We start from the raw sequence: 23822 nt of genomic DNA on the forward strand, positions 1-23822 counted from the left end.
ACAAAAATAATGCTAGTGCCTATGGAAATAACAGTCCCCCTTCCTTACACATACTGTAATAATTATATTATACTTACAGATCACTAATGAGGCACCCGGGACCTTTCCACAGGATGAGTACATCTTCTATTCTGCTCCCGGATTCCAGTGGTACCATAGTGAAGGTTCTGGGGACAGAATAGAAGATGCATGCATCCTTTGGTCTAGGCACCATATTAGTGATCCATAAGTATAATATAATTATAGAACAGAACACAAAAGGGAGGGTTGCCTGATGGTGCTTCTAACACTGTGTGGGCAGCAGGGAAAATGTTTTTTTTTTTGCAGCTTGGGGGCAGACATTAGTGCAGCTTGATAATCACTGTCTGCACCGACCCTATTGCAGGCCCCATTCAGGGACTCTGTCATCTGCCGCTTGGGGTAAGATGCTCATTTTACCTCATGGCAGATATGGCCCTGACTCTAGGACATTCTTTCTATGAAATGGCACCCAGAACTGTCATGCATATTTCAAATGAAGATAAGCCAATGATTTTTAAAGTGGTAATATTACATCCTTCTCCTGCAAGTCTATACCCCTTTTTAGTACATGACAATAGCCTGCTGGCCTTAGAAGCAGCTGATTGACTTTGCCTACACCCATGTCCTTCTCTAACAGTGACTCTACTAATTTAATTTCCTCAACATTTATCCACAATGAGCTTTAACATTCATGTCTGCTTGTGAGCTATGCACATCTTCCATTTATCAAAACCTACACTGCAGAATTCTGCCCCCCCCCCCCAAAAAAAAATAAAAAAATAAATCACAAATCGTTTTTTGTGACTTTGTTCATTTTTACGGTTATCACTCGACATTTAAAAAGCGAATGAGAGAGTTGGTGTAGTTAGCCTGTTAAATTGATATAAGCCAGTTTTATCAATATGCTCTTTCTAAAATTTCAAAAATTGTTACAATCCTACTCCAGCAGGGTCTGGCATTGAAAGTGAAATAATACCTCAAGACAGAAGTATTAGGCATATTACGGCAAGACAGACTTCAGCAGAATTTTCCCACATGTTAAAGCATTTCCAAAAACTTTGTGGGATACAGTACATTCTGTGTTTTGCAGGCTAAATGAAAAACTTACTGATGGCTTGGGAAGATGTAAAATAAATAAGGTTCTACTCACCTACATGCACTACCAAGCTAGAAGTGGTGAGGCTCCTGTGACCATTTAAGTCAATCAGTAACAGCAGTGATGTCATCAGTATTGCACATGTTACCAATGAGGCCATGCCAATTATGGGAGCCTTACCACTTCTGTCCAGGACTGTCAGCAGAAGGAATGGGGGATACAACACCCAAATACTGCACTGGGGTACTGATGATTATAACTTTTTTTTAATTTGCACATCCCTGGCACCAATGGGCTTTCTGGTTAGCCTAGAAAACCCCTTGTAGCAAAATGCAGCTAAAAACAATGTGGAAAAAAGTGAAACGTTTTTCACAGAGTACTTGCTGCTGTGGTTTTTCTTCCCCTATTAAATCTATAAGAAAAATGCTTGCGATTCTACAGCTATGATTCTAAAAAACGTGCATTTTTTAAAACACAGTTTTTTCAGCTTTTTTTCCCTCTGCACTACATGGATGAGATGAAAAAAATACAACGTTTTGTTTCCACTGTGTTTACACAGGAGCCAAAAACGCTGAATTTCTGAAATATGGGGAATTAGCCTTAGTGATATTACACCTATTGTATATTCTTAGTACAAATGTCTTTTACATTTAGGGTTCTTTAGAACCTACAAACTTTTTTTTCTAATGACATGCTGAACCATTAACAACTTTGAAACTTATTAACATTTTACCTATATCTACTATAGGAGTTCCTGACCTAAGTTCCATCTCATCTGAGTGGCTGCTGGTCACTGCATCAGATGGAAAATGAGTGGAAAGTTGGTCTCCTGGCTCTTCTATTAACGTATATGCTAGATGGTAAAGGAAGCTTGCTTGGCTGTGTCTATGACTCTTCTTGAAGTGAATGGAGAGAGCCATGCACAAAATCGGCAAATACTTGTAGTTTATAATATAACATAAGAAGAAATAAATAAAAATGACAGCAGACCTATTCCTTTTCTTAGAAAATATCTATTTGCTCTTCCTAGGGAATGTTATATGCTGTTTAAAAGCTTGAAATGAAGATACAAAGCAAGCATATGTTAGACAAATCTTTGCACATGTCACCAGTATAAAATGAATTGTATTCATGGATATTACCTGATCTTCCAGTGCTTCTGTTGTTGGATGCCTTTTCCATTGGAAAGGTAGCTGCATGAGATAGGTGAATGCTGGCATAGCTGCTCACTCTAGTAATTGCAGTTAGGTAATGAGATCAAGTAAATGCCCACTTCTGACCTATATATTAATCCAGTTTTGCTAGCTCATGTACAGTAATACTATGCTCAAGCACCACAGGTTCATTGCTTGCTATCCTTGTGAATGACTGTTAATATAACCGTGCTGCAACTAGTAGAAAAAAGAAAAACAAGACAATCAGGTTCTGGGTCTCAGAAAGCTCTGCTATAATAATAATCCTTGGTTACGCCTCCTCTGTTTGAAGCTAATGCTAGAATAATTGGATTACTTTCGGAAGCAGCTGTGACAACTCTACTGAAACTAAATGAGACAGCATTTTTACAAAAAATATCTGAGAAACAATGGTTTATTGAGTTACAATACAGTATTTACGAATACGTCTATCTTATCTTAAGACAACCTGGAAGAATGTGCCATAATTCTATTCAATATACAGTATAATTGTGCCAAGAAAGTTGTTGGCGTATAAGGATTTAGGAGGGAAAGGAATGGTAAGAGGAGTCGAAAAATGTAACCAGGGCCAATTCTAGCTTTTCTGCTGCCCAAATCAAAAATTGAGATGAAGCGCTGACCCCAAAGTTTGAAAATTAGGCCCAACTACCACTATACATGTGCACCACCCAGCACTGAAGCTGCCGGAGTGAGATTCATCACTGAGCCTCCAGCTTGTGCGCAGTCATTAGAGCAAGCGAGGGACGTACACATACTCATAAAAGCATACTCACCTGTTCCCAGTGCTTCGATGCCCATTGTAAGCCGATGGCTGGTCAGGTAATGGAGGGGGTGTACATCTCACCCAGACTACTCAGGTGGGTGAGATGAGAAAACTCCAGGAATGTTTGTTCTCAGCAGACAACTTTTGTCTGCTGAGCATGTTGTTAAATGCTCAGTACTGGGCTGGATTTTTAGGATTAGGATTTTTAGTCATTATGCATCAACTCACTGCTTTCACCCATGTGACGGATGAGGCCCAATTACAGACCTCAGCTGTGTCTGGCATCATTGTGGAGGCTGGAGGAAGCCAGAAGACAATGGGGACCTGTGACAGAGTCCAGGAGAGGTGAGTATTACTGTTTCTTATGTTTAATCACCTCCACTCAGACTCTGGAGTCTCTTCCATTCTGGACTCCCTCTCAGGAACTGGGCAGTCTGCCTTAAATGCTCCAATTTATTATACAGATGTGTCATTTTTCTTACCCAAAATATTGCCATCCATCTATCTACTTACAAACACACACACACACACACACACACACACACAAAAAAAAAAGCTGAGCATCTCAATGTGGTTGGTTGCAAATCCTCCTCAGCATAGCAAACCTCCAATGATACAAAGCAAAAAAAAAAAAAAAAAAAAAGACAGCAAACCAAAGTAACAAAAACATAATGTGGGGGATTGTTGCCTAAGCAATCCTACCCCATGAGAATTTTGTCAAGTACAAAATCTGCTCTGATTCTGCCACCCATTGTTTTCATGTTCACCTCAAATTCCTTTTCAATGGACCCTTTTAGTACAAAGTGCCAAATATAAGTGATAATAAAGGTAATTGTTATCATCAGTAATAAAAGTAATATGCAATATTTTGTTACATTATCCATACCTCACAAAAATCAAAGTACAGTAGTTTACATACAGTATATAACTTTAGTGCATATACTGTAATATTGGTCTTAATACCACATAGTTATAGTATACCAAATGATAATCCCTTTAAGTGCCTTGAAAGCATAATTAACCAATTAGGTTTCAGTAATAACATTATCGTTTATGAGAATATGGAACTCAGCATTGTGGAGTTCTATATTCTCATAAGTTTCAATAATAAGATAAAAATCCATCGAAGAGAAATAATGGCTCAGATTTACTGTTCTGGTTATGGCTAGACACTAACAAACACGTGGTGTATCTTTGGCACAATGTGGTGCATTTTTGGAATGTAGTGAGCATGTAATTGTCAAGGTTGTGTAGAGGCCAGATAACCGTGGTACTTAATGGTGCTAGCACTACCAGGGAAACGGGGTAGGTAAGCTGTCCCTAGTGCTACGACGGCTAACTAGGCCCTGCCTGAGGGTGTTGGTCAGCTGTTCCCAAGCTAAGCTCCTCCCCGACAACTACTGGCTCTCTAAACGTGGAGAGACCTGACAGAGGCTAGGGACTGGGAAACTAAAGGTGGTCACCCCTAACAAAAGAATAAGTGCAGCTGCAAACAGTACTAACTAGGATGGGACGTGCTGGAGAACTAACAGGTGCAGCACAACCACTAAACACACATCAGGAATTGAGGAGAGGAAGACTGGAGCAGTGAGGAAAGGGTATCACAGGACAGGGGCAAAACAAACCTGAAACCCAAAACAGAAACTCACAAATACCAAACAATGACAGGCAACCAGAAATGCAGGACAGGGGTTGAGTAGGAATGTTTGAGGGTAAAACAGACTCTCACACAAAACAAAACTCACACCACTTCCAATTCAGCTCCAGAAATAGTACAACTCCAACTAAACTCTCCTTCTAGACTGGGTCAAAAAAACAGCAAAGACTGAAGCCAGCCGTCAGCCTTTTACACACCCCGGAAAGACATGATAGGTTGACAACAATTACACACCTGAAGCTTGCATCAACAGTGACACAGAACAAGCTCAAGTAGACACTGTGGCAGATACCCAACCACTATCCCAACAGCTCAGTGACAAGAGAACCACAGGACACCGGCTCAAATCCCCAGATGAACACCAACAAAAACACACAAGCATTTTATAAATAACTCAGATCCTGACAGTATTACAAAGTGTCCAAATACTAAAGAATCACAAATATTCCAAATGGTTATTAAGCCTTTGTTTTATTGTGTAAGTGATGTTCATGCAGCAACCTTTCCTGCCAACCATAATATCTATGTGCAGATTAAATATGTCATTATTTACGTGGGACACAGGGCCGGCATCAGCACACGGCATAATGGGGCAGATGAAGGGGGGGGGGGGAGAACAGCATGACACTGGGGCAGATGAAGGGGGGGGGGAGAACGGCATGACACTGGGGAAGATGAAGGGGGGGGGGGAGAACGGCATGACACTGGGGAAGATGAAGGGGGGAGAGAACGGCATGACACTGGGGAAGATGAAGGGGGGGGAGAACAGCATGACACTGGGGAAGATGAAGGGGGGGAACGGCATGAAACTGGGGACAGAGATGGAGGCGGGACATGAAACTGGGGGCAGAGGAAGGGTGTATATGAAACTGGGGGATAGATGGAGGGAGGCATATAATTTACGGATGACTGTAGGAGGATTATACTGTGTGGGAGCACATGAACAATGAATGAAAATGGGCAGAGTCAACATAAAAGTGGGCGGAGCAAAATTTGCCGCTCTGCGCACCATACATTTTGTCCATCTTTCTACTCTTCAAAAGTTGGGACGTATGGCGTAGGTGACACTGCGCTCCTGCGTGACATCACTTGCTTTGTCTGCCCGCAGTGGCATGCAGTGTCCCGACTCCCGTCTCCTCCACAAGGGGGCCCTCTGAGGCTGTGTCGCACAAGGGCCCATAAAAACCTGGAGCCGGCCTTGGTGGGAGAGGTGACCTAAATCATATACTAGACTGAACATCCTGACTGGTGAGCTTGGTGAAAAGGTTCACTGAATTCAGCCATATTAATTTGTCTTCTTTTTATAGTTATAGAGGAATTATTTACAAATGATACAAATTTCATAGATCAAAATGTACACTGTATTTATTATACAATATCATTACACTTACAAATCCCTACTACTTCAACTCAGAGGAGTCATTTAAAGAGGACCTTTCACTGATTTGGGCACAGGCAGTTCTATATACTGCTGGAAAGCTGACAATGCGCTGAATTCAGCACACTGTCGGCTTTCCTGATCTGTGCCCCGTGTAAAGAGCTATTGGTCCCAGTACCGTAGGGCTTTACAGTCAGAAGGGCATTCCTGACAGTCAGTCAGGTACGTCCTTCTTCACAGCAGCGCCTATAGTGCTGTACAGTGTTAGCGGGGAGGAACTCTTTATCCGGGGCACAGATTGGGAAAGTGCGCTGAATTCAGCGCATTGTCATCTTTCCAGCAGTATATAGAACTGCCTGTGCCCAAATCGGTGAAAGGTCCTCTTTAAGGTTTTGGACCTCCTTCTCTGTTCCTAGATTAAAAAAAGAATAGAAAGATGATAATAAAGGACTTGTACATGGACAAATTATTTAGCTTTATCTATAGTTTTAGTCATCTTTTGTGGAAAGGTTAGCACCATGTGAATTAGAATATATTGAGTTTGTACCCAAACCAGAAGTCCACCTTAAAAATGAGAAAATGTCAGCATTCCAATGACTGTAATAAAAATAAATAAATCTGTCATCATTCAGTGCCGCACGTTGACTATATTATTAAATATATTATCTATATAGTTATGTTGTCAAATTCATAGTCTTAAGCTTCCCATACAATTAGTCCTGCGCATAACATTAATGAAACATCTTTTGGAGAGATTGGCGGGTCTGCTAATGTGTATGGCATTACACCCACAAGGAATCAACTGCTTTCTCTCCGCTCCTGATTCTTCTCTTTGGCACAATGCTGCCATTTCTGCTGGAGGGTTACTGTGCGGGAAGTGCTTTGGTGACAGTGGATTCAAAAGGAACAGCGGCTAATCTGGAACCGTCTTGATCGATATTTTCACAGTTGCTTCCACCATTTTTGACCAATCTTTGAGCTCAAGTGCCATCCGACTGCAGAGCATCACATTTCATATGAACCGGCACTAGCTGTACCAATCTAGCCATTTGCTATTATCTAGCCACCTGGGCAGGGGTGAACCTGCCCCTTTTGCCGCCCGAGGTGAACTACAGAAAGCCACCCCCCCCCCTGGGAGGAGGGGGCGGGACGAAGGGGCGTGGTCGAGCGAAGGGGCGGGGCTTAGCGCTGTTCGCAGGCAGAGAGCAGGCACGGAGATGACCTGCTCTCTGCCTGAGCATGAGGGGAGGCTGCTGGAGCAGCGCTGCTCCAGTGGCCTCCCCAAACCACCGCTTGGTGCTAAGCCAGTCCAGGACAGCTTGTCCTGGACTGGCTTAGGTAATCAAAAATCCCGCCCTCCCTGGGGTCCTGACATAGCGCCGCCTGAAGCGCTCACTTCAGGTCGCCTCATGGGAGGTGCGGCGCTGCACCTGGGGTACATCAGTGTCAATATAGGGATGTGAGTAGGGAGTGATCAAAAAGCACATAGTAGATCAAGCGATATATTCATGTTAACCAATGCAATCCTACCCAACCAAGACACCGTCAAGGTATCCCAATGGCATGGGTTGTCATAAAACTGAGGATAGAAATGACAGAAAAGTCTCATAAAGGGTGGTCACTGATAGGGTCATATAGATGCCCAAATAGAGTAATCTCGACTGATTCCACCAAAACTCACCGTTCAGTTTCAAGAGTTTGACCACCTGTGTAGGTTGATTAAGAGCTTTAGACTATACAGCATTGATCTCTAAGACAGATATTGAAGAGCTTTGATATCAGATAGAACAAAGTTTAACTATGTCAAAAAAAGACAAAAGCATCTCAATATATAAAAATATAACAATTTTTATTAAATGGTACTCAAATAATAAACATTAAATACAAAAAACAGGGGATAGTTGCTTCAAAGATACAACAGATGGTAGTAGTAATAAATGACTTATAAGTCCAGGGTCAGTATGCTGTATGTGTTGTGGAGAAATCACATAGGTCTACAATGCTGTTTGTAATACAAAGAGTGTGAACCAAAGCAGGTCTCACGCAAAACAATGGTAATCAGCAAGGAGACATAATAAAGAAAACACTCTGTACAGATTTACACAACAGACCCTAGGACCATAATAATGTAGATCCCTACCACCCGTGTATGGGCCCCGTACACGGGTGGTAGGTAAACAAAGTTATAGGGAACCTCAACAATAAATTGTTAGCAAACAGAGCACATTTATGTTTTTTCCTTCCCACTATAAAACCTTCAACATTATGGTTGCTACTAGTGGCTCCATTACCATCATGAGTACAGCAGAGAACAGTAGGCATCCATGCCTGGTCCCTCTAGCTATGAGAATAGTGAAATGCGGTCCAAAGCCCCATCTTCTCAGAATGTACCTCCATAGCATTGCATAGGGGCCTTCCCAGTTTAATCTCACCCTCCATCTGCCCCCCAGTTGAATGTCCCCCCCTTCATCTGCCTTCAGTTTAATTGCTCCCTACATCTGCCCCCAGTTCCCTCCTCTTACTCACACATACTCTCTTCTCTCGTCCTTATCTTCCATCAGTCTCCATTCCCGGCAGCTTGCTTTTTCTGTGTAACACCTGTCCTGTACAATCAAGAATAGCTCCGCCCACTAAAGAGTACATCCTAGTGAGCTAAAGGACCTTTGATGACGACTTGCCATTCAGCATCTACCTTTATCCTACAATGCCTAGGGGCGTACAATGCAAAAGAAAAAAAAGAAAGAAAGAGAGAGACACCGAGCGCACTAAGTGTAGTAGTATTACAATTAATGAGTAGATGTAAATAGAGAATGACCAATGGGCCTCTCACCTGGTGGGGTTGTGATGGGATCACAACACCCTAAATTTCCATACAAGCAAAATCACTTCTGGTGAGAGTGGCAGCGGTACCAAGACTAGACACCGGAGGACCGGGAAAGTGAATGTAGGAAGGAGAAGGCAAGGATCCGCACTCAAATGGTCATATAGAAGGAATGGAAACCAATCGGCAGATGAAGTGAGGTCAATATTTATTGATGTCAGGTACAGAGACGGCACAACGCGTTTCGGGTAAATAAAAACCCTTTTTCAAGTGCGTAAAATACTAAAGAAGCAAGCAGGTCTGTTCTAAATTATACAAGACTAGCTGGTACCCGCGACTTCGTCTGCGGTGATTGTAGAAGTGTGTAAATACAGGCGCGGGTAATGTTTTCGTACTGTGTATAAGGTATGGGATATGAAATGTAACTTTGTATCTTGTTTTTGCTGTAATTCTGAGAATACGTGAGACTTTTGGGTTGAATGTAATTTGTATTTCAGCTGCTATACGGTATTCTGAGAAACTGTACATAGTGTCTTTGGGACAGAAGGATTTCAGGTTAATATACTTCAATATACAACGTTGTATGATTTGTTATTTTGCGCCAGTACATGTAAGTTTTGGGCACAGGATACTCTTGAGCAAGCAACATAAAGTCTGGCCCTGTGCATGACAGTTTAGTAACTCCATGTGCCTCTTATTAATAGGAATTAACCCCATCATGTCCCTCACATTAACCCTTGTGTAAGAGTTACTGATAGAGATGAGCGAGTACTGTTCGGATCAGCCGATCCGAACAGCACGCTCGCATAGAAATGAATGGACGTAGCCGGCATGCGGGGGGTTAAGCGCGCCAGCTACGTCCAAGCGGAAGTACCAGGTGCATCCATTCATTTCTATGGAGCGTGCTGTTCGGATCGGCTGATCCGAACAGTACTCGCTCATCTCTAGTTACTGATATGTGAGAGACTTGGAGGTAATAATGAAGTATCTTCATTATTGAGGTCTTTTATTAGTCCCTCCATATGTCTCACATACAGTCCTATGAAAAAGTTTGGGCACCCCTATTAATCTTAATCATTTTTAGTTCTAAATATTTTGGTATTTGCAACAGCCATTTCAGTTTGATATATCTAATAACTGATGGACACAGTAATATTTCAGGATTGAAATGAGGTTTATTGTACTAACAGAAAATGTGCAATATGCATTAAACCAAAATTTGACCGGTGCAAAAGTATGGGCACCTCAACAGAAAAGTGACATTAATATTTAGTACATCCTCCTTTTGCAAAGATAACAGCCTCTAGTCGCTTCCTGTAGCTTTTAATCAGTTCCTGGATCCTGGATAAAGGTATTTTGGACAAACAATTCAAGTTCAGTTAAGTTAGATGGTCGCCGAGCATGGACAGCCCGCTTCAAATCATCCCACAGATGTTCAATGATATTCAGGTCTGGGGACTGGGATGGCCATTCCAGAACATTGTAATTGTTCCTCTGCATGAATGCCTGAGGATTTGGAGCGGTGTTTTGGATCATTGTCTTGCTGAAATATCCATCCCCGGCGTAACTTCAACTTCGTCACTGATTCTTGAACATTATTCTCAAGAATCTGCTGATACTGAGTGGAATCCATGCGACTCTCAACTTTAACAAGATTCCCGATGCCGGCATTGGCCACACAGCCCCAAAGCATGATGGAACCTCCACCAAATTTTACAGTGGGTAGCATGTGTTTTTCTTGGAATGCTGTTTCTTTTTGGACGCCATGCATAACGCCTTTTTTTATAACCAAACAACTCAATTTTTGTTTCCAAAATGAAGCTGCCTTGTCCAAATGTGCTTTTTCATACCTCAGGCAACTCTATTTGTGGCGTACGTGCAGAAACGGCTTCTTTCTCATCACTCTACCATACAGCTTCTATTTGTGCAAAGTGCGCTGTATAGTTGACCGATGCACAGTGACACCATCTGCAGCAAGATGATGCTGCAGCTCTTTGGAGGTGGTCTGTGGATTGTCCTTGACTGTTCTCACCATTCTTCTTCTCTGCCTTTCTGATATTTTTCTTGGCCTGCCACTTCTGGGCTTAACAAGAACTGTCCCTGTGGTCTTCCATTTCCTTACTATGTTCCTCACAGTGGAAACTGACAGGTTAAATCTCTGAGACAACGTTTTGTATCCTTCCCCTGAACAACTATGTTGAACAATCTTTGTTTTCAGATCATTTGAGAGCGGGCTGTCCATGTTCGGCGACCATCAAACTTAACTGAACTTGAATTGTTTTGTAGAAAGAAATGGTCCAAAATACCTTCATCCAGGATCCAGGAACTGATTAAAAGCTACAGGAAGCGACTAGAGGCTGTTATCTTTGCAAAAGGAGGATGTACTAAATATTAATGTCACTTTTCTGTTGAGGTGCCCATATTTTTGCACCGGTCAAATTTTGGTTTAATGCATATTGCGCATTTTCTGTTAGTACAATAAACCTCATTTCAATCCTGAAATATTACTGTGTCCATCAGTTATTAGATATATCAAACTGAAATGGCTGCTGCAAACACCAAAATATTTAGAACTAAAAATGATTAAGATTAATAGGGGTGCCCAAACTTTTTCATAGGACTGTATTAGTAACCTTTATATGGGGCACACAGGGGTTAATATGAGGGACATGATGGGGTTTATTGCTATTAATGTGAGGCACATGGAGTTACTAGGACTAAACTAATAACCCCAAATGCCTGACATTAATGACAATAGGAACTAAAGGAAGGGAGCTGTGTGTTTCTTACTTTCAGTTTGCTAGCAGCTTCCTGTCCTCCTCGGGGAATGTTTGCAGGGTGCAGATCGCAGATGCTATCACTATAGCAGGCAGGCAGAGACCTGAGCGATTAAGCTCCACCCCCTGAGTTTCCTGCACCCCTCTCAAAGGGGAGTGTCCTTATGCCTCAGCTCTAGCAGAGCACGGACTTCATTTAACTCTTGCAGGTCCTGTGCTGCTGGTGTGCCAGTGAAATATGGCAGGAGTGCCACTCTTGGCACGTGTGCCAGGGGTTGCTGACCTCTGCTGTAGGGGGTAATATGAATTTTGTGGCTTGCTATGGTCCAAAGTGCAGAGATAGTGATGTGAGTTTGGGTTTTGTGGGGGTCCTGGGAAAAATGTATGTGCGCTATTGTGACGAAAAGTAGCCTATTGCGCAATCGAGTGTAGTGACTATGTTTGTGGAAAATTTCAGCCAAATCGGTGGAGCGGGTTTTGCGTGATTGACAGACAAACATCCGAACATCCAAAGTCACAAACCCACAAACATTTCACATTTATAATATTAATAGGATAGTGACCGTAACCAATTATTATCTCCCTAACCAGGAAATTGGAATGGGAAACTTCTTTGTGAACTGATTTATCTGAGGAAGTGCTAGTAACTGTTATAAATAACAGAGATACAAGGAGCAGCAAGTAAAATAAAGCCAAACAAAACTGAGCAAGGGAACAGTGAATATTTTGCACTCCTGTTGATGTATTTGCAGATAGCTTTTGGAACCTGAATAACCCCTTTAATGCATGGTTTTCAACGAAACCTAAAACTTACTCTGAGAATAATAGCCAAGCCACAATGAGTGACTCCTGTGGTGTAGACTATAGAACATCTGCTGCTTATTGACGAAATAATGAGCATGACGTGAATGTGAAAATGTGTAAAATGCTGATCAGTGCTGATTATTTTCCCTGCTACGTGTTGATGGCATTTTGAAAGCCCCATCCACATGTATTACTATATATGTACTGTATATTGCCACAAGGTACCAATTCCACATATACAGTACATATGGACCAGGCCTAAGATATCACACTATTATAGAAGGAAGAAGCCGTATAGTGAGAAATGTACTGAAGTACATAAAGCAGAGTGACATGTGTAACTGCGCCCAACTATCATGTGCTATTTGTAATATACGCTAATCACTTTAGCGTATCAATTTAGTATCAGGGCCTGGATGTGACTGCTACCCCTAAATACCCTATAGATAGAAATCTGCCATACAGTGCAGTTTAGTTGTATTGTAGATATGAAAAGTTGTGGCCGACTCTAACTGCTCTATTAACTTTATTTGGGAGTCAGAAAGAACCTATAAAATGGGACTCACGTTACACAACCCTCACTCACATCATCTACATTCTGGGTTTAGTTTGTAAATTAAATATTTTTACACACAAATTTTTCACAAACAAAAATAGAATAAATAATGCAGACACAATAAAGAAAGTTAATGTGAAGTTTATTCTATGTATTTTATTCTATCTATTTTTATATGTGCTGGTTACCTCCCATCACTCACGAAGAGCGTACAGCAACACTCAGGGCAGGAAAAACCCCCAGTGGAGGAAACCTGCAGGGAAACCATGGCCACTGTATTGCCCCTCCTCTGGGCATACTAAGGGAGGCGACCGCTAGAGCATGTATCAGTGTATATGTGTATGCATGTGTGTGATGATTGTGTGTATGTGCAGTGACTGTGTATAGTGATGTAACGAGTGTGTTTATGTGTGTGTGACATGGAGGATACTTCTCTCCTTGCTTTAGGTCTTCATCCATCCTGTGTTTTTCTTCTCTTTGGACGTGTCCATCGTGTCTTCTTAGTTCTTCTTCTTCTTCTTCTTCTTGGTCTGGTTGCTGTACATTTAAGTAGAAATGATAGAAAGAAAACTTAAGTAACACATTTATTATAGAATAGAAGCACAGCAATGTTACCAAGCTCTTCTACATCTACTTCTTATTGAAAAGGTATTTCAGGTCCTACAATATGCCATAACAGTCCCATAGATGTGGTTCCCGACCTCCAGTATGAAGAATAAAGGGGTAGGGGTCTCTGCAACATTGCCACAGAACCTCATTCTACTGTTAGGGTTTGGCTTCTAAGATTTGTATGTTAGGAGCCATTCACATCACATATTTTCTTTCAGTTGTGCAGACACATTTGAATCCAAAAAAAGTCAAAATGTGTTGTTCAACATCCCCATAGACTTCTGTTTGTAAAACAAATGTCGAAAGTGTATACTGTACTACTGACTCAATTCTACCTCCGTCATATTCTGTTGTATATAATGGACAGAGAAGTGCGGCATACCTCACTTTTCATCATCCTTCCAAATGAACAACAGATAGAAATATATACCGTGGGGACCTCTCAGACCCTCGAGTATAATATGTGGAGGCCCAGGGGAGGTGAATGAAAATAACAATCATCTATTCCTCACTTCTCCAGTGGCCTCCTGGCATCTTTTTTGGTCTCTTTTGGTCCCTGGATGATATTATGCACCTCCAGGTCACCACTGAGGCCTGTGATTGGCCCTCATCGGTCACATGGTGTGTGATGTCAGAATGCCCCATGTCACCACTGAGGCCAAAACACAAGTCTCATCTGGGACCCAGGGGCACGTAATGTCATCCAGTGACCGGATGAGGCCAGAATAAGATGCAAATGGACTGTTTGTTATTTTCATTCACCTCCTTGGTCTTATTATATTTTGGGGTCTGAGGAGACCCAAGAGTATAATAATAGCACTTTTGGAAACCATGTGGGGGAGGGGTGAACCTCACGAATATTTCTCAAAAGAAATCTTTTGAGATTTGTCCATGTCTACACACTAGTATTCATGGCTCTGTTCAATCAAACTGATCTGTATTTTCATGTAAAAACGGATGAATATTTGTATTTCTATCCATTTTTACTATTTAAAAATCATATCTGTTGAACAGATCTGCTTAAAGAACAACAGAAATGTCATGTGAATGGCCCCTTACTTGAAGTTCTCTTTCACACAATGGATACACTTACCTGAGATGATTATAGCTGATGTTCCGGGTTCCTCCTCTGCGTCTGTCTGATGATGAGAGTCTTCTGCTTCTTCTTCCTTGCTCGACTCTAGAATGGGGTTACAAAGAGAGCAGGTTGGAAGGGTGGTCCATGGGCCTCTTATGGTGAATTCTGTAAAATCCCTCCTGAACCAGCGTATAGCCAGGCTGTGATGGTCTTCTCTCTGTCTCTTCCATGCCCAGTGGTCGGGGTCTTGTGCCATGATCTAGAATTTAACATAATCTAGAATTATTATAATCATCACAAGCTTTAGTTCAAAGTTTACATCTTTCTGTTTTATGCTACACACCAGATCGCAGGATTCCTTTTCTACCCAAGCTCTGAAGTCCATCTTGATGAGCATTAGGTCACGAAGGTGCAGCAGCTGGATCCTCTTCATCTTCAATGTCCGTCCAGGGGTCCAGGCGTAGATCTCCCGTTGAAATTCCAGATCCTCTTCAAACTGGTTTGCTAAAAACCTAGAAGAAATAAAAAGTAGGGCAAAGAAATGATAGAACATGTAAAAAGAAGATAATGAGGAGAAGAAGGTGGTGATATCACTAATGTTAAAGGGGTTCCCAGGCAATTAAAATAATTTTAAAAACAGCTCAGTTTTGTAACAAATAACACAAGACGTACTTACCGATCCCCTCCTGCTCCAGTTGCAATGCTGCTAGGGACCCCACTGGTCTCTGCTGTGCTGCAGCAATGATGTCCTGACACAGGAAGATGTGACCACTGCAGCCAGTCACTGGCCAGAGATAGGGTGTGGTGACATGTTCTGGTGTCAGGATGTTATTGCTAATATACTGCTGGTATGTAGTAGTGTATGAATGGCATGCTATGTTATTAGCATACAGTGCTGTGGTGCACTACATTAACAGCACGCCGATCTATGGTTGTACAATTAATGGCTGTTATAAGCCTATAAAGGGAATTTGGCGACTGTCTTCTCTAAAACACATACCATAGGTACAGATTGGGCTAATAATAATAGAAACTTACAGAGAAGGAAAGAAATACTGGCGATATTCCTCTACACGTAGCTTCGCTCTTCTGAAGTAGATCAGGACCATCGCCAGGAGATACTAATGGGATAAAAGGAGAGTTAGAAGTTTGTCATAGATTTCCTAATACATAATAGTATGCAGTACAGATATATGAGCTCAGTATATTCTTGTTTTTACTGATATCTAGTTACAACCTGACTGTCGCATAGATTAGGGTTATATTTCTTTGTATAGCATCTACTACTGATATCAGGTCATAGTTTTAGAGCTCATAAATATTTTCTATTCTTTCCCTCTATATAATAATACCTTGTCCGAGGTCTTAAGACATCTGTCCCTGTCTAGATATAGCTTGATGTCCTCGTCGTCTATCAAAGTAACAAAAATAAGATAATAGGTTAATGTATTTCATCAATACCTTCTGATATGTTCAGAACACCTTTATATCTACAGCAAAGGAACAAACTGCTTTATCATTGTGTATACTTTTACTGATATATTGTATTCTATATACTATACTATATTCTGTATATAAGTATACTAAATCTCCATAATATAAGACATTGTAATAATAATAAACTTAATGAATATACATAATAAACTCCACAGCAGTTCTGCAGGGTGAACAGTAACTTTCCTGAAGAACAGCGGGGGGTTTTGCTTCAAAGGATATTTATTACAATACGTCAATAAGAGAAATTGTAGAAAAAAGAACAACCTTAATATAATCCTCGGAAATACTCACATGTGAAAAATAAGATTTTTTAAAGAGAACCTTTCATGTCCTTAGAGATGTGCGGTAGTACATACCGCTAAAAAGCCGACAGCTGAATTCAGTGCACTGTTGGCCTTCTCGGTATGTGCCAGGTACTGGAGATATTAGATATTAGTCATGAGTTTTGGTACCAATATCTCTTTACTGTCAGAAAGTTGGGCCTTACAGCCTATCATCATAGCTGATCAGTGAGGAACGTCCACCCCCCATCTTCCCGACAGTACAAGGCTACTAAAGAATACCTACCCCATGTCATTGTTTAACCGGTTAAGGACCAGGCCCAAAAGTATGTTAAAGACCAGGCCTCTTTTTTCAAAACTGACATGTGTCACTCTAAATGGCAATAACTTTGAGACGCTTTAACTTACACAAGTGATTTTGAGATTGTTTTTTTCGTAACACATTATACTTCATGTTAGTGGTAAACACTAATCAATATTTTTGTATTTATTTATTAAAAAAAACTAGGAAATTTGATGGAAATTTGAAAAAAATTGCAATTTTCAAAATGTGAAATTCTCTACTTTTCAGGCAGATAGTCATACCATCCAAATACATAAATAAATATTATCTACCATATCTGCTTTATATTGGCATCATCTTTTGATTGTCTTTTAATTTATTTTGGACGTCACAAGGCTTACAAGTGTAACAGCGATTTTCCAGATTTACAAGAAAATTCCCCAAATCAATTTTTTAGGGACCACTTCATTTCTGAAAGTAATTATAAAGGCCAATATAATAGAAACCCCCATAAATCACCCCATTTTCAAAACGGCACCCCTCAAATTATTCAAAACAGCATTTGGGATGTTTGTTAACCCTTTAAGCATTTCATAAGAATAAAAATAACATGGCACTGAAATTTAGACATTTCATTTTTTTTCACTAATACATTCATTTAGACCTAAAATTAACACATTCAAAAAGGGTTAAAGGAGAAAATGCATCTAATAGTTTATTGTGCAATTTCTCCCGTGCACAGAAATACCCCACATGTGGGTGTAAACTGATTTTTGGGCACACGGCAGTGCATGGAAGGGAAGGAGCGACACTGGGTGTTTGAACAGCAGATTTTGCTGGAATAATTTTCAGGCACCATGCCTCATTTGTAGAGAAAAAGATAGACAACCAACCAAAAATAAGCAACCTAAAGTATATGCGTAAATGCATGGGTTCCTTTTAAACTATACCAAGCCCTAAAGAAATCTGTGTCTTCACCATACACATAAATATACACAAGAAAAGCAATCGTGAATATGACACTTAGTATAAAAGGAATATACTACACATCCAGTTTAGGTCAATAAACTTGTCATAATTTTATTTATTACATAATACACATATATAAAAGATGGACATTAGAAGGGGAATCTACAAATACAAACTGACTGGGTAAAAGTGAAGTGCGACAGATGGTATGTGGTCCCTTTAAGGTACTGGGGAGTGAGTGCCTGTCCTGATTTGTATACCTCCTATTGGCAACATGGGTAAGCCACAGTGCTATTAGACCTGTATATAGTGGTATAGGATATATGTGAACCTATGTTGTTATAGTCACCAATGTGTGTGTATCAATGCTATTACTTTAATGGATAGGAGACATATATTGGACCACATGGTAACTTTAAACGTCTAGCATTTTCTTTGAGCTGTTGTGGCAATGTGTATAACCTAGTGGCCACTCATGATATATACCTTAGCGGCTATTGATACTATTGCTATGTGTATATAATGTCCACACACGGTGGACTATAAAGGACTCCAGTGCTGAGGTCCTTTCTGGCATTAGCTTAATCCATGTGCATTCCATTGTATGTAAATACTTAAAGAGACCACATACCATCTGTCGCACTTCACTTTTACCCAGTCAGTTTGTTTTTGTAGATTCCCCTTCTAATGTCCATCTTTTATATATGTGTATTATGTAATAAATAAAATTATGACAAGTTTACTGAACAAAACTGGATGTGTAGTATATTTCTTTTATACTAAGTGTCATACTAACGATTGCTTTTCTTGTGCTCATTTGCAGAGACCCTAGAGTACCAAAACAATGGAAACCCCCCAAAAGTGACCCCATTTTAGAATCCACACCCCTCACAGAATTCATCAAGGGGTATAGTGAGCATTTTGACCCTACCGTTGTTTCACAGATTTTACTAACATTGGGATGTGTAAATGAAAAATTACTAAAATGTCACTTTATCTCCAAAGTTTTCATTTTCACAAGGGGTTAAAGGAGTAAAAGCCCCCCACAGTTTGTTAAACAATTTCTCCTGAACACTGAAATACCCCATATGTGGCCATAGTATGCTGTATGGGTACATGGCGGGGCTCAGAATGGAAGGAGCGCTATTTTGCTTTTGGATGGCAGATTTTGCTGGAATTATTTTTCAGGTCCCATGTTGCATTTGCAGAGCCCCTAAAGTACCAATACAGTGGAAACCCCCTAAAAGTGACCCCATTTTGGAAACTACACCCCTCATAGAATGTATCTAGGGGTAGAGTGAGTATTTTGGCCTCACAGGTGTTTCACAGATTTTATTAACATTGGGACATGAAAATTAAAAATTACTTTTTTTCCCAATAAATCGTCCATTTAGTGCCATAGTTTTAATTTTGCAAATAGTTTAAGAATTAAAAGCCCCCACAGTTTGTTACACAATTTCTTCTGAACACGGCAATACCCCATATGTGGCCAAAATCTGCTGTATGGGTACATAGTGGGGCTCAGAATGGAAAGAGCGCTATTTGGATTTTGGAGGGCAGATGTTGCTGGAATAGTTTTCAGGTGCCATGTCGCATTTGCTGAGCCCCTAAAGTACCAATACAATGGAAACCCCTCAAAAGTGACCCCATTTTAGAAACTGCACCTGTCAAGGAATGTATCAAGGGGTATTATCATTTTGAGCCTAAAATGCTTCCCAAAAATTAATGTACAAAATGAAAATTGAAATTTTTAAAAATATGCCATTTCGGTGCCCAATACGTTGCACCCACTTTGTGTTGTCAGAGACCTGCAATCCTAAAACTATTAAGTGGGCCATCCCAGGGGTCAAAAATTTATATATGTGGGTGTAAACTGCTGCTTGGGCACACAGCAGGGCTCAGAAGGGAAGGACCACTGTGCGTTTTAGCTTTTGGGGTACAGATTTAGAGGGACCCTCTGGGCACCATGTTGTTTTTGCAGAGCCCTGGAGGTGCCAGTAAACTGGAATTCACCAAGAAGTGACCCCATTTTGTAGGGGCAATTTTAGGGTCTCTGCAAATGTGACATGGTGTCCAAAAATGAAGAATCTAAATCTGCACTCCAAAAGCACATATTGCTCCTTCACATCTGCGCCCTGCTGTGTACCCAAATAGCAATGTATGCCGACACGTATGACACTGGTGTACCCCGGATAACGTACTTAATGCCATATGTGGGTAGAAATGGCTGTTTGGGCACAGCCGGGGACAGAAGGGAAGGAGCGCTATTTTGGTTTTTGGAGCACAGTTTGGTTTTTGGACGTCATGCCACTTTTGCAAAGCCACTGAATTGTCAAGTGGAATCCGCAGACATGTCACCCTATTTTGGACACTACCCCACTCATGGGATTTATCAAGTGGTGTAGCGAGAATTTTTAACACTTGAGTGTTGCATTTATTTAGTTTCCAGAAATGAAATCGCAACTGATAGAGAAGTTAAAAATGAAAATTTTACAGAGATTTGCCATTAGAGTGTGCAACATGTTGTGCCCGACTTATGTCAGCAGAGACACTCCAAAAACTGTTAAGCGGGTATCCTGGGCACAACAGCTTTTAGAGCGTTCATCTCTGATACAAGTCGGGCACAATATATTACGCACTGAAAGGACGTATTCCTGGAAAAATGGTCATTTTCACCTCTCACAATCAGCTTCGTATTCATTTATGGGGGTTAAAAATGCTCAGCACAGCCTGACATCAGAAGGTCCTGGCAGGATCACCAGTTATGTGGGGGCTCCGGGCAGTCTGGGGTCACTGGCCAGACCCCAGACTACCTTTTACTGCTATCAGCACCCCCGATCTCGCCGCGGGGGGTGCCGATCTGATTAAATTGTCGGCGGATGCCTTTCGATCGCGCCGTGATGACGTTATTGAGGAAGGGGTTAGGGGTTAGTAACTCCTAAACCCCCCCCCCCGCACCCCTCCCCCCGCCAAGGAGGTCTCTGAAGACCGGCCATATTTTTACAATAGGCCGGTCTTTAGGTACCTGGACCGCAGGCCGTAAATTTACGGCCAGCGGTCCTTAACCGGTTAAAAAATAAACAAATATTTAATTGAATTAATAATTAATATAAATGACATGGGGGTCCAAGCAGTTTTTCATAACCAGCCAGATATAACAAGTAGCAGAAGCCTGAAATTATCAGGGTGGGAAAGGTCATGGTTCAGTCCTTCCCAGCCTTATAATAGTAGCCTGCAGCCGCCCCACTATCCAATAGTTTCTTCAGACCAGGGGTTGGCAGCTTTTTTTGTATGGTGTGTCGTTTTAGTTTAAAAATACAAAGATGAGGTACTTTGGGTGCCGCACAATAATTGTAAGGCTGACGACCCCTATACTAAAGTCATATACCACAATCCATAACACAGAAGTGCTGCCATGAGATGCTTCTGGACGCATGCGCTTACTGCTATTTCCCGGGATGCACCTGTACTTTCCCATTACAAGCAATTAAAGTCCATGTATATCCCCAATTGGTGGTAAATGTATGTGTCAGGAGCACCGTGTGGCAGCATCCTTAGACTGGTGACATACTATGTATCTGAATGTAGCTATAGCTGCATACAGTCTTAGGCCACTGGTACTTTCACTTCACTGTAAAGTTGCGTTCACATGGTGCGGTTTTGCACAAAAAATGCATGCATTTTTTACGGGAAAACTGTCTGTGTTTTTCTGAAAAAACAAACCCCGTCATACAGAATAATGTTCCACTTTGGCCCCTCCACACAGAATAATGTTCCATAGTGGCCCCTCCACAGAGAATAATGATCCATAGTGGCCCTTCCACAAAGAATAATGTTCCATAGTAGCCCCTCCACACAGAATAATGATCCATAGTGGCCCTTCCACGCAGTATAATTTTCCGTAGTGACCTCCATACACATTATAATGAACAATAGTGGTCCCTTCACACAGCATAATGTCCCATAGTGGCCCCCACATGGTATATTGTCCCATAGTGCTCCCCCATATGGTATAATGTCTCATAGTGGCCTCTCCACACAGTATAATGTCCCATAGTGACCCCTCCACACAGAATATTGTCCCATAGCGGCCTCTCCACACAGTATAATGTCCCATAGTCACCTCACCACACACTATAATGTCCCATAGTGCCCCCCTCACATGGTATAATATCCCATAGTCGCCTCGCCCACATAGTATAATGTCCCATAGCGGCCCTTCCACGTGGTATAATGTACTATAGTAGCCCTTCCACACAGTGTAATGTTAAATAGTGGCCCCTTCACATAGTATAATATCCCATATTGGCCCCTTCCACACAGTATAGAACCCCCTTGTGGCCCCAACAAATTTTCCAAAAATTTCAGGTTTGACTGAACTGGAAATTTTTGGGTTCGCCACGGGCTGGAAGCAGTATCTTACCCAGGAGTTTGAAGAAAGCAGTCTGTTCTCTCTGCAAGCCGTCATCCATCTTCTGCTTCTTGGATTCCTCCTCGGGGTCAGGCCGTGAACTGTGAGAGAAGAAACAGATATTAATTCCCATGTGACCCATTATGGTTTATCGAAGTTGCATAATATATAATATATAATACTGATCTGATATTGATGACCTATTCTAAGGACAGGCCACCATTGACAGATCTTTGTAATAGAGTGATAAACACTATTGTACTTACGTCTCCTCTTCATACTGGACAATACGTTGTCTCTTCCTCTTCCGCTTCATCTTCTCTTCCTCCAGGGAAATGTGAAGAGAAAGAAAATTGTACACAAATACTTGGTAATATGACTTAACAAGACCTTACAGAGAAGTTTAAGCATAAACTTAGGAAAATCTAACAGCACAACACTGGTCAGTTCACTAATATGGAGGTAGTAGCTTGGTGAGGGGGATGTGACCTATAAGGCACTGTGGTAGCTTAACATTTATTATTCAGATGACAGACTCCCTTTAAAGATGTCTCATAAACAATATAAGCTTTTATTACTGACAGACATGAAATGTTAACCAAAAGGATCTGCTATTTTGGAAACAATGTCAGCTAATGGTTTGTCTGTTATCGCAGCTCAGCTCCATGTACTGGATAGGGAGTAACAGTGTGTCTAATAAAAGAGACTTTTCCTAATTCCATACAATCTCTGTAACAGTTATTATGTCAGGAATGACTGGAATGATCCTCCATGTTTCTCTATATCATCAATAAGCGTCCAATATTCCCCACATTACACTATGAGCACCCAAAATTATTCAAATGATCTATCGGTACCTGAGCTTTTCAATATTCACCTATTTAACCAAATTTCTCCATATTTCATCTTTTCTTCCCAATGTCCATACATTTCCATAATTACATAAATTTCTTCATATTTATCCACAGTCACCCAAGTGTATGTACAGTATATATATATATATATATATCCATAGATTAAGTATCTTTATACGGATAAACCCAACTTTCTAAAATTCAGTTACGTTTCCCCTGTAGTCTCCCAAGCTTATCCATGTACATCCAAGCCATCTACTATATCTCACACAGTGTAAACCATTTCTATTATCTAATTACAGGGGGCCCCTCACTGTCACATTTCTGGGGACATAAATCCGGATTTCACAATAAAGTGACGATATCTTACCTCTGGTGACTCGCTATTAGCGGTTCTCTTCTTAATCCGCAGGTGTCGATCAGGTCTCTGTAATAAAAAACTGTCGCTTTCTCGCAAGTGGGAGCAATAGGGAGCCGGTCTAATCTCTAAAAGAGCAATCGCTGACTGGCACCAACTGACGTTTCTTTTCCAGGTTTGTAGCCGCATGCTGGGATTCTATTGCGGCACATGCCAGGATAAGTCATGCGGCACATGCCAGTGCCAGTTATACTGCAGTAAAATATATTACATGTATTCTGTATCATGAGATCTTGCTAATTAATTGAAATTTAGAAAAAAAACTCAGCATTGAAAGTCACATATAAAAAACAGATCAAAAACATTAACATTAAAGTCATGTCAGGAGAGAAATGTAAAGAGCTTGAAATATAAAT

General features: G+C 41.1%; 1 protein-coding gene across 1 annotated transcript in view; it reads right to left on the reverse strand.

The window, feature by feature from the left end:
• Positions 1–2539, reverse strand: part of ATP2C1 (ATPase secretory pathway Ca2+ transporting 1) — a 115553-nt gene extending 113014 nt beyond the window's left edge. The window contains exon 1 of the mRNA XM_075271294.1: positions 2260–2539. Coding sequence (XP_075127395.1) covers positions 2260–2337 — 78 coding nt within the window. The 5' untranslated portion in view covers positions 2338–2539. The remainder of the gene's footprint in view (positions 1–2259) is intronic.
• Positions 2540–23822: the final 21283 nt, after the last annotated feature.

The sequence above is a fragment of the Leptodactylus fuscus genome, chromosome 4 (genome assembly GCF_031893055.1).
Source record: "Leptodactylus fuscus isolate aLepFus1 chromosome 4, aLepFus1.hap2, whole genome shotgun sequence".
In the NCBI taxonomy this organism is placed as follows: domain Eukaryota; kingdom Metazoa; phylum Chordata; class Amphibia; order Anura; family Leptodactylidae; genus Leptodactylus; species Leptodactylus fuscus.